The 20159-nt window shown below is 43.8% G+C and overlaps 1 protein-coding gene across 3 annotated transcripts in view; it reads right to left on the bottom strand.

Moving 5' to 3' along the window:
• Positions 1-19314, bottom strand: part of LOC119372260 (cytochrome P450 3A41) — a 63166-nt gene extending 43852 nt beyond the window's left edge. Inside the window, exons 1-8 of one of the 3 annotated variants that reach the window (XM_037642738.2) lie at positions 19258-19314; positions 18351-18450; positions 12646-12698; positions 11060-11156; positions 6707-6823; positions 5869-5957; positions 1109-1254; positions 930-1057 (exon numbers count right to left, since the gene is read on the bottom strand). In XM_037642738.2, coding sequence (XP_037498666.1) covers positions 930-1057; positions 1109-1254; positions 5869-5957; positions 6707-6823; positions 11060-11156; positions 12646-12698; positions 18351-18362 — 642 coding nt within the window. In that variant the 5' untranslated portion in view covers positions 18363-18450; positions 19258-19314. Of the gene's footprint in view, positions 1-929; positions 1058-1108; positions 1255-5868; positions 5958-6706; positions 6824-11059; positions 11157-12645; positions 12699-18350; positions 18451-19069 lie in introns of all 3 variants that reach the window. The other 2 variants (XM_037642736.2, XM_049419981.1) reach the window with 2 other exon arrangements.
• Positions 19315-20159: the final 845 nt, after the last annotated feature.

Below are 20159 nucleotides of genomic sequence, written 5' to 3' on the forward strand. Positions count from 1 at the left end.
CAGAGACCCACTGCGCATGGAACCACCAAGCTTTCAGCAATTGAAGAAGTAAGCCAACGAAGATTGAAAAACGTTGCTGCTTCAAAATTAAGGACCGAGAGGTGTCCCCTTGTTTGGCATTGTTCCAGCAACACCAAAGTCTGGCTCCATCGAAAAGGGGTAATTTGAGCAAACGTGTCGAGGGAAAGGGAGAGAGAAAAGGCAACAGGTAGCTTGTTTTACAAATATTTTTGTACAAATGGTCGTAACAACTTCTGGAGATGATTTCGTTTTTCTTTTTTTTCTCAATTCATGAAGCAGTTCTGAAACAAGCAATCCCAACACTCTGCCAGTGTGCATGAGGATACCTACAGTAAAACAGCTCACAGTGAAAGGAAACATCGGCACTTGTAGCGCATGTATAGTATTATTTGCAAAACTACTATTTTATAGTAATCATGATGTTAAGGACAAAGGTGGGATTTCTGAACAGTCTCGACAGCCTGGTGTGATGGAGATGTGGTAAATTAAGTAAACGTAAATGAAATTTTTGGAAAAAATGCTTTGATTACACTCTATTCAAAGAAACATGACATTTAATTATTATGAAAGGACTTTAACACCTGTCTGTGGTGCACATAGCAGCCTGTATATTAATAGGAATTTATGCAGCAAACATAAAACCCTTCATCACAAAACCCCAAACAAAACCCTAAAGGGGGAGGAGGTTCTCAGATCCCTTGTCAATACTGGGGGGGGGGGGGGTGTCCCTGACTGAGACCCCTCTGACTTTAAGCACTGATCAACAAGAAGCACTCAGTCAGTCAGTCACTCACTCACTGGCTTATTCATTCACTTACTAACTGATTATATCAATCAATCAATCAATCAATCAATCAATCAATCAATCAATCAATCAATACTTGCTTACAACATTAACAAGGACTTACCCCAGATGACAGTTGCCTCTTCTCGATCACACTTACACAAAAATTTTTAAGGAAGACGAATGTTTCAGGAATGAAGACTTGCAGCCTGAGCAGCGTTGTCATGAATGGAAACAATGTCCAGATGTAAACTGCAAGAAGAGATGGGTTATGCATTGTGGTGTGCTGACCCGAGTACTTACAGAAAAATACGAGAGCTGGCATAGGTTTCACAGCAAATGCTGCCTGTGACTTGGCAACAAACTCATCTGCCTCTGGGGTGTGAGATCCCAGCCGTGCCCTCAGGACACATCTTGTGATGACGTCGAGGGCGTAGTGGCCAAAGAATCTGTCAAAGCAAATTCACCACCATTGGTATTATCAGCCTACCTATGGTCTACCAAAATGTTTTACGAGAAAAATACAGAGATAAAGAATGTGTATCCACTTTTTATGCAGAAAAACTACTGATGATTTGAAGCTAAAACAGCAGTACACTCATTAATCTGACCTCAATCATTCCAACATGACTTATGGTTCATTGTTCATATCACCCAAAAGGTGTCCATTGAGGAACAAAAATTTCTTGTAATTTGAATGTTGGCTCAAATTTGAAGTTGGTGGCCGTTCTAATGTTTAACTTCGACCATGTTACGGGCCAGCCACTATAAACATTATTTTAAAGTAGCCTTGTTGCAAATTCACAGTGTTTATCACTAAACCAATCCGCCTTCATAAAGCTGGAATGGTAGTGACTGCATAGTTCTTTCAAAATAACCATTTAAAGGAACACAGGGCATTTTTTAAAATCTTTGCTTAATGCATTTTTATGCAGATGAATGCACTGAAGTGTAGAGGCTACTATGATTTGTGCCTGACTCGAATGACTGAATGGTAGCCAATCAGAGCAGGCTGCACACTGTCTTCAGCCTTTTCATGTGAAAAGTGGCTGACTTTGCACCTCACCTGAGTGCATATACATCCTTTCCCAAACATTAAAGGGATACTAAAGTGAAATAATAAATCAGTTTAGACTGATAAAGTATACTCTGAAAACTCTAGTATCATTAATCTCACAACCACAGATTTATTATTAGATGAGGAAATCAATGTCGCTATTTCACTTTTAAATTTTCCGCCGAAATTTTCTATGCCGAATGCACGGATTTCAAAGTACTTTTCTCGTATTTTGGTCACATTGTCGCAATGAAATTTCCTGAAACTTGGTATATGTTAAGTCTGTGGCTCCCCCAGAAGACAATGTACTTCATTTTTACCGATTAGGAACCACATTGAGTTTAGTCGACACTCCCAAAATCTATGGCGTCGCGTCGACTGGTGTGGGAACTTCAAGGTGGCATTGCCACCCGCAGTTTCTTTTCGCGCTTTTCCTCGCCTACCAAGCGCCTTCTCACACCAAGCGTGGTGTTTTTGGTATCAAATCATTAAAGAGTAATTTACTAATACTACAAGAAAAATCACTTTTCTCATTAGTGTCTCTTTGAAAACTTATGTACTGGTTTTCGTTCAGCTACAAATCCAGATAAATTGCAACTGAATACCCTGCTAAAGTGCAGCCAGCATAGACAAAGTTCACTATGCGTAACTCAACAAGGGGAGCAAACCGTCTGTACCACTAGTGCGCCATTTGTGAATGAGATAACTTCATTATCTCAGAAGATAATAGGGGCTTTTAGCTTGTACGTATACTTCTTTATGTTACCGTGTTACCGGATACCGGAAGGAATCTGCACATGCACGGGCCTTTACGGAACGTAGACTTTTACGGAACGTAAACTACTCGCCGGATAGGCTTTATGTTTACGGCCCTATCTCGCAAATCCACCTTCGTTTGTGGCTACTCTCGATATCCGCTTTGTGGAGACTCCAGCTGCCTAGTCAAAATAAGCCGAAGTGCACGCGCCAATTGTGACCACCTTGTTTCAGCCAGATTACCGAAGCTAGAGTGACCTAGAATACAGAATCCATAAACATGAGAGGCCCCTGACAGGCTGGATAGGTGGTGCCATCTAGCCGGGCTAAGATGAACCAGGCAAGCACAAAATTGTTATTGCAGAAACGTCGTGTATTCTACTTCCAGTGTAAATGCCTTGCAGCGGCATACTTACGAATGAGTTGCTTTTTAATCATTTTTTTCCCTCAAAAACACCAGATGAAAACAAACGTGTCCATGACTGTTGTTGCATGAAGCGTCACAAGATGTCGACACCATCATCCGGTAACCCAGTATTCTTACACCCTTTTGCATATACTGGGATACTGCACATGCTAAAAACCTCTCTTATGATTTTGCCGCAGTGGTAATTCAATATTATCTAAATTAAATTCAGTTTAAATGCAGTTATCATCACTATTTAATGGTTTGCACAAACGTAAAGCATACCTGCCAACCTCACAGCATGAAAATTCGGGAGACCGCAGCGGGGGGGCAGGTGTTTTTTTCTTTTTGCATAGTAGAAATTACTGAGACTGGAGACCGACGTCAGAAAGGGGTAAGGATGTTTGTTTTGAACTGCTTGAACCAAACTTCTTTACTTGCGAAGGCGCCCAGGCAATTAGTTCACAGGCGCACGCGGCACAGAATCTGTACTTGTCACCTTTCCGCGAAGTCACAAAGCACGGAAACCCAGCTGTGTATGAGTCCAGAAACACTTGCAAGTACTTTGATTTTGACGCCGTCATCGACCTTCTAACTGAACTCTGGAAACACGCAACCCCCACGGCAGACGGCGTAGCGTACAAAATGCGGAGGCCAAGATGGAGACGCAAAAGTTCTGGCTAGGCTCAACGGAAACGATTGCCGCAAATGAACTGAACGGTGGCCGGAGCGGCAAGATAGCGACATGCGGCACTGTTTCTCCCAAGCACGCCGATAGCGAGAGTGCAAAGCACAATGGGGGCCGCTTACCTACCATCGGTCTGCCGGCCACCCCTCCTTTGGAAAATGGAATGTGTTCGACAGACTCGCCGTCTCGTTATCGGAGCGCTCGTGCAGCGCCGCGGCTTCGGCCACCGTGCAATTTTGGCAATCTTTTTCCGTTGAGACTGTACCTTTTCCCTCGCCTTTTTTCGGTACGGTGGCGAGCGCTTCTCACGGCCAGCCGGCCAGCCTTCGCCCAGATGCGCAGTGCCTAGAATGTACTCAGCGGTACTCTACGATACGGTTACAATGAAATAGAAGTGTGGTGGCGAGTGCTCTTCCGCAGCACCGCTACAGCAGGAAAGGCTGACGTACGCGCATGATTTTAAAAAAAAAGAGAGAAAAGAACCCGCCTCTGCTGTGGTGGCCACTTTTCGGGAGATTCGAGATGACATTTGTACAATTGGGAGATTAGGTCCAAATTCGGGAGTCTCCCGGACAATTCGGGAGAGTTGGCAGGGATGGTAAAGGTGTAAGTTTACGTACAAACGTAAACGTTTACATATGGCGAGCTAAAACTTTTCTAAAACATGCGTTCCGGTAACATGGTAAACGCAATCCGGTATTCCAGTAACACGGTAACGTTAAAAAGTATACGCACAAGCCCTAATGTTACTTGCAAGGAAAGAATACTGATGCGCACACACATAAAAACACGGACTCAGGAGACTCTGACGAGCGCAAACTTTCAACTAACTTTATATAAAAATAAAGTTAGTCCGAGTCTCCTGAGTCCGTGTTTTTATGTGTGTGCGCATCAGTATTCTTTCCTTGCAAGTATGAACCAACTCGCCCAGCAGCAAGTTTTATTGAACCCTAATGTTACTTTCCTCTAAGGGGCACGATCCTGCCAGCACTTTGCTGCCATCCTGGCAGTGAGCCTTCCCTGTCATCAACAGCAGTTGCATCAAAATTGCATGGTGCATTTGCAGTGACCACTTGTTTGTCTGTCACCTGCTGCCTACACTTACCGGAACTAAAACATAACTCAGACCCAACACATACCCGTTTCAGCATTTGCACACTCGTGGCTTTGAACCTGCCACGAGCTGCCAAACTGCTGTGTAGAAAGTTCACATTGCTACACCTTTTTAATAAAAATTGGCTTTGTCTAGCTGGGTGTAACTAACCTTGATCTGCACCAATTGGAAAAATGGTGACTTCCTGCAATAGTTGCAATGTAGGTCCTAGTGACAAACGCTGACTTAGTCTAGGTTGTTGCTATGCACTTTTGAAGAAACCCAACACCTTTTTTATGGCACAATATTAAATTACTGCCGGGCAAATTGTGATTAAGAGACTGCAAAACTTTATCACACTTTAAATATGTGACACTCAAAATGTGGTGACCATGATGCACTTGTAAGTATGGCAACATCAACTTAATATGGCGAACCAGCAGACGCATAATAATAATAATAATAATAATAATCATTACCAGGGTTTTACGCGCCAAAACCACGATATGGTCATGAGGCACTTCATGATGGGGGACTCCGGATAAATTTTTACCACATATGGTTCTTTAACGTGCACCGAAATCTAAGCACAGGAATGTTCTAATCGGCAAACACATCACAGTCCCATAACTTGGGCAGTGAGTGCCACATTCACCGATATATGTGGAAATGCAACTATACTCCAGTCTTAACTTATGCGTTTCATTCAAACTTCATGTTTCACTACAAAGTGTGCACTCTATACATAGCTTGCACTGACGTCACCGTGGCCGCCATCTTGGGGGATCCCCTTGGCGCAGCTGGCGAACAAAAGAAAGCGAACGCGGGGACCGAACACCTGGGTGTCCGCCTCCGCACTGACACACTCTAATGAGGTAAAAAAGTCACGGTGGCCGCCATGTTGGGGCTCCAGCGCAGAGCACCTGTCTGTGACGTCACGTGCAAGGCATGCATACTTCAATGACAAATTCACGCGCTACCCACTTGGCACAATGGCCTACAGTTTGCCTTGGATTAACTACGATCGATATTCTGCAGCAGGAACAAGGGTAAATACGCTCACTCTTTAGGGTGCAAGTCTCTTCCTTCTTTGGCCAGTCCCACCAGGTGTTCTGACGTAACTTGGGCACAGTCATGAATTATGGCGCTCATCTGCAATGATAACAGGTGTCAGTGAAATGCCTCCATGAGTGAGTTGAGTTAAACGTGGTGTAAACCCTGGTCTCATGGGGTTTTGTAATAGTAGCGACAGGGCCTTGATTTACTGAGCGAGTTTTACCTCTCTCCATCCCTTCTCAGGGCATTGGGTTTGTTTGTACCCATATGCACAACAATGCCCCCTCCAGATGCAGCAGTACGATATAGTATGTGCAATTGTGCACACCAAAAGCAAACACACTGATGAACATATCAATTTAAAACACATTGGACACATCTTGAAGCACTTCTGATTGGACCCATGTCACAAGTGGAAAGGGTATACGTAAGGCTTTTTAGAAAATTTAGTTAAAAAGTAGATGATCAGGAGTTTTGTTCTTAGTGTCAATATGTTGCATGTAGGAGGTTCATATCTTTCATACTCTTTCACATTGCTTAACACCATCCATGTTGTTTAAGTGGCTGGATAACCACTTTTCAAACTGTGCCAGACATGAAATAGCGTGTTTCTATAGAAAGTTCTCGAACGGAGTCTATGCTCCATAAACTTGACAAAACTTCAAAACTTTAACTGATGCTTTAACTGATCTGCAGCTACATGTGTTTCATGATTTGAAAGACGAAATAAATGTCACAATAATAACTTTCTTTGTGTGCATAAATAAGTGGCACTGATATTGCGGTGTTCACAATAAGACTCGTGATCAGGTCTAACATCGTCAAACCTGTGCAGTGGGAAATACCTTTCGAAGCTTGCCAGCAGTGAAGGCAGGACTTGAAGCCGGGCAAATCTTCCTCCAACATTTTGCGCAAACTACAGTCATCATGTTGTCCAAGATGGGATCGTTTAGTGTGACAGTCTGCAATATTATAACAAAGTATTAACTATGAGAACAATGAAAAAAAAATTATTTATTAAACCTCCTTCTCTGATGACTTTCTTTATAGTTAATTTGCATATGCTATTATCAATAGAAAGGGACGAAGACGAATGGACAGGCACTATTATGTGCTATATTACAATGGCTTGCCCTCCTCGACAGTTTGTGCAAAAGCCAACCTTTCACTTAGTGCCAATTTTGGGGAGAGAAACCATCAACGTACAGAACTGAGCTTACCGTGTTTGCAGCAGTACATGTGTGGACACAAAGCAAGGGGACAGTGTAGTGCTGGAATTTGAGCTAGACTGACGCACCAGCTGTATGGGGGGCTCACCCCATAAGCTGGAAGTACTAAGCATATATCTGCCACTGTTACTTGCACAATATAACTTGGTACAGTTGAACCCAATCATGACAATATTTAGGTGCCATGACAATTCCATTGTTATAGTCGACATTGTTATAAGAGGATTGTGCAAAAAAAATGAAAAAGAAGGGAATGGCAGAGCGTTGTGAATGTTGTGTACATGCAGCTTTTCCTGCTGTACTTTATTCACCATAGCAGCGAACACATGCACCACTATCACATGCAATGAGCATCAATCCAGATTTTTGAAGGCCATCAATCATTGCGTCTTGCCCAGTCTTCGCATCCACTGTAGGTTACCCATGAGACAGAGTGCATGGAGCCACCTATGTGCTTATAGTCAATTACAACCTCAGAAGACATGTAAGCTCTGCCCACAGAAGTGTGCTGCACTTTCCTTTCACCTGTGAATGACAGTCGTGCCAGCTGGTTTCAGCTCGAACCGTAAGTCCTTTTTCTATTCTAATGTTCGTTAGATGATCCATATTCATTGATCAGAAAGGAAGAAAGACAGCAGTGCGTTGTGAAATATTTTGTTGCCCGTATACAATGACCGGGAAAGAAGTTGTGTGCAAGTGACACCACCAGTGCAACTGTGTCTCTCATCACAATAGCCACCTTGAATGTGACGCCGACAACCTGCCAGTCTTCAGAAAGACCAGCTGCTTGAAAGCAAAACTGCAATTGGAAACAGTACATAAAGTAAATGACCCATTTCCTAAGTTGCATCGCATACGTGGTCGGTATTTCGGTTGCATACTATTGCTGATACGATCGCGCTGAAGATCAGGTACCGTAACACTCTGCCCATCAGCGTCTACAGTGGGAGGAGTTTTTGGCACTTGGCGATGAGAGCGATTAATGATGATAAAATTTCCAGTGTAACCTGGGCAACGCCTCCTCTATTTTTTCTCAAGGCGCTGGCCTGGGCAACAGACACGTTCATGTCTAGTGTGCGGTTGACTATGCAAAACAGCATTCTTGACCATGGCGGGTAAGGCACAGAGTTTCCTACAATATTTACTAGAGGGAACTCTGGCACTAGTGTCTATGGGAGCTGCAACGCAGGGCGCTTCAGCCAACATGGGAATGATGGGTATTACACGGATTTGTCTAAACTTCGTTCTTTCGGCTCCGTTTGCTTCCGCGTCGCCTACATCCGCTTTGTCGCAAAACAAAGTTCAGCAAAATCAGCAGTTCCACTTCACCACTTTAACCTTTTTAGGCTTACCAATTCCAATCTGGTCACGAAGTTCACAACGGTCCATTCTTTTGTCCGAAAGGAATGCCAAAACACAGCAATAAACAAAGCCACAAGCGCGTTCGAAGCCGTAAGCATGAAGATTACGCAAATCCGTGTACTACCCATCATTCCCATGGTGGCTGAAGGATCGCAGCGCCAGAGTTCCCTCTAGGTAATTGTAGGAAACTCTATGGGGTAAGGAGCGCGTTTCACCAGGTTGGAATTACTAACGTGAGACACCCACTCCCGATCAGTCATGGCCAAGATTTCTGCTTCCCGTCGACGCCTTCGCGTCCCCTGACGAAATACAGAAAGTTCTTGCATTTCCAAAAGAAGAAAAATGACCCCTGTATGCACTGAAATTTAGGGAATGGTTTCTTGCCTTTGCGTAGGATTTCCAATTGCGCAGTTCCTGCTTGGCCGTACCCTTTTTTTCTTTCAAAAATAAAACCAACCACTTCAATAAAGCTGCTTCCTGCGTTCCTTTACAATGCACAATATTCTATAGCTTTCCCAGAAAAATGTACACATTACTATACGGTGCTCGCTTTGCACGCAGACTTGAACCGCTAGCAGATTAGTGTTATATAATGTGATTCACAGAAGGGATGAGCCATGATTCCAGGTATTTGTTCCTTCAGTGCTGCAAAGAAGTATATCTGGGCTAGTGGTGGCTTTCGATTAAAGTATATAATAACCTATCTTTCATAGCACTATCTCATAAATAACATCATAAGCCATAAATATTTGCATGAAAACACACGTCGGATGCACTTGCAAAACCAAAACCGAAATCGCCCGCGAACGGACTACTTGGCACATGAGCAGAAGCTCCGCCCTCGTAGCTTTGGCTGTGCTGCGACAGAAGGTTGTCGCCAGAACAGAAGGTGCGCTCACTCGCCTCCTCGCATTCACCTCCAATGTGAAAACACGCTGGGTTGCTAGACAAGCTTTCTACACTTGACGAGTTTTCTTTCAAGCTGAGAAAAATTGATCATGCAGCATGAATGGAGCAACAGAAAGCACAATTGAGAATTTTTCAGGATGGTTTAAATTTTCTCGCACACTTTTGCTCTGAACCTGCCCCGGTGGTTGGTTACGGTGCTCGACTGCTGACCCAATGGTCGTGGGATCGAATACCAGCCACAGCAGCCGCGTTTTCAATGGAGGCGATAATGCTTGATGCCCGTGTAATTAGATTTAGGTGTACGTTAAAGAAACCCAGGTGGTTGAAATTTCCAGAGTCCTCCACTATGGCGCCTCTCATAATCATATCATATGGTTTTGGGATGTTAAATGCCAACAATTATTGTTATTTATTACTTTTGCTCTGATTAAAATATTTGAGAAGTTTCATCACATCATCATTGTCAGTCTGTCAGTGTTCACTACAGGGTAATTTCCTCTCCGAATGATCACTAACCAAACCTGTCCTGCACATACCTGAAAATTTCATTTCATCTCTCCACCTATCCCTTACCCTCCTCAACCATATGCTTCCCATCTTTTGGTTTACACTGCATCAATGCAGCTGAGTTTATTAATTAAGCATGACTAATTATCATATAGGCCTGTGTAAAGGTATACATTTTTTTTTTCAAGATTTTGATGAGGTGTGGCCCGTGCATGAAACTTAACCTTTTGGTCTAAATTTTTTTTCAGACTACAAGCACAAAATCTACCATAATCCCCTGCGCCTGCTTACCACCACAATAGCGAATGTTGTCCATTCCACAATAGTTCTATTCATTTATGCATGCCACGCACTTCGCTGCTCATCTTCACTCACCGTCACTGCTGCTTACACATGGTTGGCAAGCATATTCATCGACCATGTCATTTTCAATGCCATTTCTCGTTACTTTAAATCTCTTCACAATTACTTCAGGTAACAGTGCATGCTATGTACTTAGGATCCTCAAACAAATAAGCGGCAGGCATTCGTCCAGTAGGCACCATTTCGTGGCTGCCCTCTGCCATCAAAACCTTTTTTTTTTTCAATATCGTGGACTGCCAAGCAGGAGGTCCCTACACAGGCCAGTGGGGGTATGCAATCAGGCTACACACAAAAAATAGTCGTGCTTATTCCGAGCAAAGGCAAACAACCTCTGTCCTATGCAGCTGCGTGGCGCTCAACATTTTTACACAAGTGACACGTATTGATGAGACAGGAAGTCCGTTCATTCAAATGCATTCTTTCACTTCATCTTCCTCTTTTCTCGTGTTGCCCTGTGACTTTCCTGTTAACGGTATGTATGTGCGCATGTGTGAAATGAGCTACTGCTATGTCCATACAGAGTGCTTTGCTTATACCTGAACAAGCATCCACAAATTTTTTTTTCTGGAGCATTCTGAGCTCTATGTAAGCCCCTCTATTATAAGAAAACACAGTGGCAAACACCTACAGAAGAGAATATATTTTTAGTAAGAAAAATGAACAACAGACCATTCTGATTGAGAACGTCAATTATGTGACCTAATAAATAAGGTTCTTCGACAGGAGTGCAAGGAAACAAGGTTTGATATCGAAATTTAGTTAATCTGAGCAATATTTCTGAAAGCATGATATACTACAAAAGCCTTGTGAATGTCCAGACGCACTCACCCTGCGATCAGGAAAGTCATCGAAATGCTTGACAAGCACAAGCTTTATTAAATCAGGATCTGACAAAAATAGCGTGGGATGAAGTCCTTCAAATGCACTGTAACAAGAGAGACCAGGTTGAACATGCAAGCAGCAGAACACAGGGGCGATGTTGTGCCATTGGCATATTTTAACATACAGAAAGGAGCACAGATGGCTAAGTACAGTATGAATGAAGCGGCGACATGAGCTTTAAAGAATGACAAGGTTAACGAATCAAGAAAAGACAAGCGGAGACTCCTCCTTAAGTTCCAGGGAATTGCCACTATTGAAACACAGGCTGTTTGTGTGGTTCAGTGTCCTCACTCGCTTGTTACTTTCACTAATACCATCAATATTCATAGCAGCTAACAGTGGCATAGCCAGAAAATTTTTTCGAGGGGGGCTTCAACCATACTTCAAGTATGTTCATGCATGTTTTTGTATGCACGGTTTGGATACATATCCAAAATTGAAAATTTTCAGGGGAAGGGGCCAGCTAATGTGCACACGACTCGTGCAGCTTACTACAGGTGAATTGGAACATAGTGAATGCATTATGGCAACTCCAATCGCATCAACACAAGTTTCTGGCACACTCAAGCTACTACTCATAAAGGACCTGTGGGACACAATCACTGAAAGGTGCAGAAAAAAAAAAAAGAACGTGATAGGAAAGACATACAGTCATTTCCTATAGTGTCCTTCTTATTTCATCATTTTTTTCTGCACTTTTTGGTGATTGCATTGCACAGTACATTTATAAGTTCAGAACAAACCAACTAGCTATCAAGTTACAAACTAGTTTTTTTCCCGCCTTTCCTCCTTTTGAAACATGGAATGAAGTTTCATTCAATCATTCGTTCGTTCATTCTATAATTCATTCAAGCCTAGACCACCAGCAAGAGTGACTACAGTCGCATACAACTTAAGAAGTCTGGAGAGGCCCCGCCCAGACGACCGAAGCGTGGCAGCTGATCAGCTAAAGAAATAGTCTTGCTCATAGTGTTCTCCGAAGGCGGTGTTACCGGGTGCCCGGCTCATGACGTTCGTCGTTAGAGTGCCAGCCCATTGCTGCAGGCTCATGTGCATCCGCCCTTGAGGAGGAACTGCCGTGGACTTCTAAAGTTGTATCCGACTATAGTAGTGATACACGCAAGAGCGTTTTGCAGTGTTAGCCAGTGTGATTAAGTGGCCCGGTGCTTTTACCTGTTTTTAACTTGAACGGCTGTTATTAGAGGAGGGCAGTTTGCTGATGAGTATGCAGATATGAAACGGGTCTCCTTTTGCAAACTGCGTGTGAGGACATTGACAACAAAACATCTGCGCGAGTAAAAGTTGATGAACAGGTATCGGCAGCATGTGCAGCCGACTGCCAAAATTTTCGGAGCAAGGAGGTTGCAAGAAGGTCAAATTTAACCATACTTTAGAAGCATAGTTCCTATAACGAGAATTAGCTATTGAACAAGTGGATTTCAGCACTGATTCCAATCCTTGCCCTATTTTCGCCCTGTTCTCTGTAGTACAGGTAAGCATTATTTGGTGCTACTATAAAGACTAATACATACCCAAAAATATTTCCATGTTTCCTGTGCCTGTCCATATCAATCTCATGTATAGGCTGGAAAAAAAAAAGAGAGAGGGTATGAAGGCACAATGTTCTCGCTATAACAATGACATGCAATGAAGTGAGTTCATAAATTACTGCCAGTATCTGTTGGCATGGCAGAACTGTCTCGCCATACCTGCCACCTGCTAACTCTAAAATCTGTAAAAATTCCATAAACACGAAAGCAAGGGAGGCACGACAGCATACTTTTCTTTAGAGAAGTCAAAAAGTTAGCGGGTCGGAATCGACTAACACAAGCAGCATTTTACCAAGTTCTTCCTTCGGCTAACCACACATGATAAAGCCGTAGTGCTGTGAAATTACGCGCATGTATAAGTCTCTGAAAGCAAAGTGCAAATTTATGAATCCGATGAAAATGCTCTCGTAGATAAAAAAATTCTGACGATGACTGCACCTAGAGCATGTGCACTTAACAGTAGTCATAGTGCTCAGACTGAATTTTGATAGCGTACATTTTTACACCATGGTGAGGATGGAGCAGCAGATGTTGAAGGGCTGCACATAAAAGCTGCTCAGCCGGTGAGCACTGACAGTCAAACACTGTGAATGTGCCATCATGAAGAAGCGACATCACCTTCTCATACTGAAGCTTTATTAGCCGTCTTAGGTGCTGCGTGTCGTATCATTGAAACTGGCAGCCTTAACTTCAAGATTGTGTACAGGCACACTTCAAATGTGCTCAACACTATTTGCACATGGTTATTTCCTGTGCTTCATGCGCAATTATTGTCATCATTTCTCCCTTCTCTCTAACACTGAGTGTTGCATGCACATAATGAACATACTGCATGGCCTGACGTTCCTCACGTACGTGTATTTAAGAAAATGCACACTCCACATAATTTAGAACAACTCGCACTTATACAGGGCGTTTCAGCTAAAAAGCACCAAGTATTAAAAACAAACATAGGTGCTACGCATCTCGAAATGATGCAGTGTTCTTCTGAGCCATATAGAGCTCATCAGGATATTTCTTCCGAGCCGCCAAGCTCGATAATTAACAAAGATTACTTATTGAACTTTTTAAATAGTAACTCTAGCGAAAATCTTCAATAGAAAAGTTGTGGCACTTGTTGAGAAACGTCAGATTTTTTAATCTATGCAAAGATAACTCCGCTGCTTAATTTTTTTCAAGCCTTTCTTTAAAGCGCGTGAATTTAAAAAAAAAAAAAAAAAAAAACACATGATTGCCCGCATAACGCGCGGCGTTTTCAGTGCCCTCAAATGTGAGTTGAACGAATTATCAAAAGCTGCTCCACGCACAGAGGTCGATTGAATGGGCTGTCGGTGACTGTGGCATGGACGTTAAGCGAGAAAAGGGGCGTACCGTTTTAAGAAAAAAAAATTTCCTAAACGAATAAGTGGCCGCCACGTGCAAATGCCTTATACGAGACCATAGGCAGCGTGCGGTACAGCGTAGGCATTTGTTTTCTTTTCCTTTCGCACCAATGAAGAAACACAGCGTGACGAAGGAGCGAGATAAAAGATTCACTCACACGTGGCGGCCGCTTTATCCTCGAAGATTTTTTTTTTTTTGAGACAGTACGTCCCAGCCATCACGTAACATCCATAACAGTAACCGATAGCCTGTTCAGTCGACCTCCATGCGGAGCAGCCTTTGATAATTCGTTCAACTTACATTTGAGGGCACTAAAAGCACCGCACGTTAGGCGGTGCAATCACATGGTATTCTAAATTCGCGTGCTTTAAAGAAAGGCTGGAAAAAATTAAGCAGGGGAGTTCTCTTAGAATAGATTAAAAAATCTGATGTTTCTCAATAAGTGCTACAACTTTTGTATTGAAGATTTTTTGCCAGAGTTACTACTTAAAAAGTTCATTAAGCAATCCTTGTTAATTACCGAGCTTGGCGGATTGGAAAAAATATCCTGACGTGCTCTACATGGCTCAGAACAATATTGCACCAATTCAAGATGCATATCACCTACATTAATTTTTTTATTACTTGGTGCTTTTTAGCTGAAACACCCTGTATGTCACATGCTGTGCACAAGCGGTAGCACCTAGTGTCTTTGACCACCATATCAGTACAAGGTTTTATTCAAAACTATCACTATGCAGATGCTGCAATAGATTTGGAACTTCCAGAGATTTCTGCTGTTTATTTTCACTAAAAGAGTGATTCACAAAATCTCCTTTAAACATGCACATGTGTGCATCATGCCTTCTCTCTATCTCTCTTAAATAGCTTTGTAATAAATTAAATGCTAGAAAAAATCTGTAAAGAAGCTATTTTAGCAATTCTGTGGCATAATAGCCTATGAACAATGCCTGGCATTTTATTTTTTTGCATTGACAACTTAAGATCCACAAGACTGCATAAGAATGGAAGCTTGAGCGAGATATCAACCAAGATATCCACAAGACAGACATTAGTGATCAGCAATTACTGCTTGTTTCCTGTGCATGAATTTCTGTTGCGGCTGTTTGTCAGAGTTGTCCAAGCAAAAAGCGCCGTATCGAGCGACTAATGGGGCATCAATACAACATTTAGCCTCACGTTGCATTTTGTTGCTTTGTTTATCACATACCAGGGCTGGGCAGAGATACTCGGAAAAGTATTCCGGAATACAGATATCGAAATACATGGACTGGAAGCCTAAAATACAGATACTGAGATACATTTGCCTTTAGCGTAACGGGATATTTCGGAGATACTTTCGCAATAGGACGACAAAAGTATTCCGGAATACAGATACAGCAATACAGATACTGGAATACTTTTTTTTATTTCAAGGATGCTCATACTCCGCAAAGACATCTATAAGTGCACCATAATGTTGTTAGTAAAGTTGCAACGCATTGATACTTTCAGTTTATTTATTTATTTATTAATTTATTACAGTACCCTCAGCCCCAATAAGACATTGCAGAGGGAGGGGGTTACAAAGTACATAATTAGTAATAATGACATAGTTACACGTATCAATTGCAATAAAAAAGTACGCTATTTCACAGCAGGAGTAACAAGCATTAAACACCGAAATCGACATACTTGGTGACAACAAAATGAGCTAAGCTAGAAATAGCACAGTCTAAGCAAATCACTCGAATCACTAATGAACTCCAGTGAATTGAAAAAAGTATGCCTACATTTTGCACATAAGATCTGCTTTGCTGAGAAGGTTGCTGTGTGAGCCTCTCAAATAGGCTGTCTTCTAGACAGCGTTGGTTCGACCTTAGCACAAGACTCGCGAAAGAATAAATGTCTCTCTACCGCTGCAGACGAGCACAAATTCGTATTATAGTGAATAAATTCCGCCTTCATAGCCGGATAGCCCTGCAGCGTGGCGATATCTCTTCTCGGGTCATCTGGATACCGAAACACTTCCGCCCTCACGTGGGTTGTTCTGTCTGTTCAGAAGCTGAAGTCGGTCTCTATCCTCGGATCCTCAGCCGTCTGGTCCGGTCAGCGCCAAGTCAGACGGCTGAGGATTCCGCTGGCCATAATTACCTACGCGCAATGGAACCCAATACGTCAAAACTGCACAATTCATACATTGGCTTCCTAAAATCACGTTGTTTGGGAGTGAGAGAGTTTAAGCCCTCCCAAGTCGCTCCTGCCAGCTTTCTAAAAAGACGTGGAAACAGGTACAGCTGCTCAGAGCGCCCCATCAGAAACTACAGCAAGCACTCATCGCCTGGGCCGAAAGGGTCACTCTTCAATAAAGCTATCACCACCACCGACGCTACCAGCACCCATTTCAGCAAGCCGCCACAGGCGAAGTCGGCTCCGACGGTGGGGGAGCCTGGTAGGTACCACAAAAGACAGTTTCACGCTTGTGATCAATTAGGAACGCACCCCGACACGCTGGAGAGGTGGCTGAAAGCGCGACAAAGATAGCCATCTTCTAGTCACTTCCGACTACGGGAACTGCTTTTCGAAGTGCCGCCGCTTTGAGAACTGAACGCACACGAAGCATTGCAAACCCTCGGTTGCAAGGCGGTATCTGCGCGGGAGGGTCACGAAGTAATGGCTTGCCACCCGAAAAAAATTAGGCGTGCTGCACTGGCCTTGAAAGACAGCGACTTTCGTCGGCAGAGGCCGACAACACTGCCTCCGCGATTCTGCCGTCTGTGGCGTCGCGCACTTTACCACATATGGGCCATTCTGCGCATGAGGGGAAACCATCGGCGCCCTTTCTGTCGGCGACCGGCAGCGCGCCTTTGCTTGTCTTGGCACAATAAAAAAAAAAGACATCATTGCCCCCTTGGAAACACGCCTCAACTCATTCCCGACAAAAAAAAAAAAAATGTAACGGGATACCCGTGTCCTGCGTTGTATCACGATACAAACGATACATTGTAAATGTATTTCACTACTGAGATACAAATACATTTTTCAAATGTATCTCGATACAGAAATACAGATACTCAAATGTATCTCTGAAATACTATCGCGATATCCTTGTATCGCGATGCTGCCCAGCCCTGTCACATACATATGACTCTAACATGGCCTACATGCAGTGTGAAATATACCCACAGTATTGCGTCATGTATAATGTCTCAAAGATTGCATCAGCACTGCTTACACCGCGATAGCTGCTAATATAAATGATAAGTGGACGACAACCATACTATGAAAATGTACTGTGCCATGCAGTTGCCATCAAGCAGCTGAAGCGTTCGTGAATCATTCCTCACGTAACGATGCACACATCATCACTGTCAGAGTGCGGTGAACATGCTTGATAATGCGCCTAGTTGCTCACGCTCACATAGCAACAATCACTTGTGTTTAGTCGCGTAATAAATTTCAGCTGAAGTTCGCCATTTGCCCACTGTGCGTATCTTGCTGCGTCTTAATAAAAAGAAAGTGTGCAGACATGCACACAAGAAAGTGATAACAGAAAACACCAATGTAGACTATGAGTTTTCTGTCTCTATGCTATAGATGGCTTGCACTGACGTCACTAAAAGCGCCATGTTGGAGCACCAGCGTGTGGGGACGTGAAGCATCCGATGTCACATTAATGTTATCAAAACATCACATGCAGGTTTTTTAATCACGCACAGAGATGTTGCTGCCGCGTCGTTCTCACACAGACGCAACTTGTTTGTCATCAAAGCCGCCATCGTGGAGTCCCAGTTCCTTTCAGAAGCTACGTCCATGACATCACGTGCAAGCCACCTATATGTCTGGATGCCTGTAAATGTTTCTGCGATGAATCCCCACCAACTTCAGCTAGCGCGATTTTCAGACATTCTTTCTGTTTCCTACCTGAATTTGTGCCACACATAACACGTTCCTCAGTGCATAAATACAATGGCGCGCATTCACATAACACGAGCATAAAATGGCTGCATGATGTACTGTACGCATGCATGCTGTGGGCTAAACAATTGTTACACCAATTAAATATAAGTAAATGCTATAATCTGATACAGACATATTTAACACCGTACAAACTATAATTCCTATATTGTTAATGCTTGCTTGTGCAATTCTATTCCTGCAATTATCTACCTGATCAACATCAACAACTCCACATGCGGACCTTATGCACATGTCAAAGTGTGGTGCCCATTTCGAAGCAACACTATATATATGTATAGCGCAAATGCTGTTTCCAAAAGGTTTGAGCATTAATGTCATCGATATACAGGATATATGGCTATTACCTTTGCAAGCATCTTGGAAATTGGAGCCCAGGAAAGGTCAAACTCCTCGTGCACGACATTCTGCTTTTTCCAATAATCATTGTACCTTCGAAGATGCTTCCTGCAAATGCAATCACAGTCAAGACAATGCCACGCAAGAAGGCCCTATATTTTAGTGATCCACCTTTCTGCCTCTACGTCAGTCTCATTCACGCAGAATGCGACATCAATTATAACGCGTGCTATGCATGGCCGCACGCTGAAAGCAGCCCACATGAAAATTTTTCTGCTAGTCGAAGATCCTATTTATCACAGCTGGCGCCTCAATCTAGCAGTAAAAAGAAAAAGCAGCCGCTTCTGAAATATTTAAGCGTATGTAACACGGCACACCACTGGCGTAGCATGCAGGGGAGCGGTACCCCCCCCCCCCCGCGCGCACACACACCAAATCTTTACATTATGTATACGCGTGCACAGGGGCGTAGCCAAGGGGGGGGTTGGGGGGGTTCAACCCCCCCCCCCCCGAAATTTTTCAGACGCACGCACGAACATACATAAAGTATGGTTGAACCCCCCCCGAAAAAAATTTCTGGCTACGCCCCTGCGCGCGCACATACAAACACACGCACGAACATTCATAAAGGATGTCGGACACATATCCACCATCACCCAAAAAACTGGCTACGCCCCTGGCTCACCCCACGCCACGTTGTGACATATCTGATAAAAGGAAAGCTTACAAGTATATAACCGTGGCACATAATAAAGCACAAAATAGAGCTTCTCGCAGTCCAAGATAGTCCGTTACTGACGCAGTAGTACTCATCATTTAGGCCAGCGTACGGTCTCCCGAATCAGAGAACAACAGGACGACGACACAGTCGCGAGACAACTATCTCGGCAATCAGTTGAGCGCACACATACATACACTATTTCATATGCGCACGGCAATCGCGCGCGAAGGAAGCAACGAGCTTTCAAAACAAACCCAGGAGACAGGCGGGGCAACGTTGAGGCGGGGCTCAGATCATGTGATCACGTTTCTCGGTTCATGGCCGGATTTGAAGGGAGATGCGCGTATCCCCTCCACACGAAACATATTGCAATTGGGGGAGAAAAGCATAACACATTCGCTTCGCTCTGACCAGCACAGCAACGGCATGTGTCGCTTCGGTCATCTTGAAGTTTGCACGCCGACATCGGCGTAGAGCACAGAACACGTTCGCAGTTTTCGGCGTGCTATTTGTTTTCAAAACACCCGCGCCTCACGTGACATGACACGTCAGATTCCCCTACGTTACGTCTCAGGCCTCGCGTATTCTTTTTGTTTTGTTTCTTTGTCCTACAGTCACTACAGTTTCCCCATCAACTCTGACAATGGAGATGGGTCGCTCAGGAGCGAGCCGGCTCTTTTGAGCGGCTCTTTTAAAAGAGCGGGTGATCCGCGGCTCAGTAAAAGTGAGCGGCGGTTCTTTGGGAAAGGGTGAGAGCCGGTTCTCGCAGTTCTCTCTCGTTCAGTGAGCCGTGCTGAACCGATCTGCTCAGATGCTCAGAGAGCCGGGGATGAGCGGTGAGCCGGTGAACGCATGAGCCGGGTTGAGGTGGCGGTACAGTAGTGCATTGTCGGTAGCCGGTTCTCTCTCGCTCAGTGAGCCGTGTTGAACCTGTTGTTCGTTGAACCGGTCGAGCCGCTTCGTTCGAGTTCGCGTTCGCGTTCCTTGATAGAGGTACGCTACGTAGAGTCACTAGAAAAATTTCAGAGTATCGCATCTGTTTTCCGCGCGCCGCCGCCGACGCGATTGGCTTACTCGCATCACGAGACCTCTCGCC

The sequence above is a fragment of the Rhipicephalus sanguineus genome, chromosome 10 (assembly GCF_013339695.2).
Source record: "Rhipicephalus sanguineus isolate Rsan-2018 chromosome 10, BIME_Rsan_1.4, whole genome shotgun sequence".
NCBI classification, from domain to species: Eukaryota; Metazoa; Arthropoda; class Arachnida; order Ixodida; family Ixodidae; genus Rhipicephalus; species Rhipicephalus sanguineus.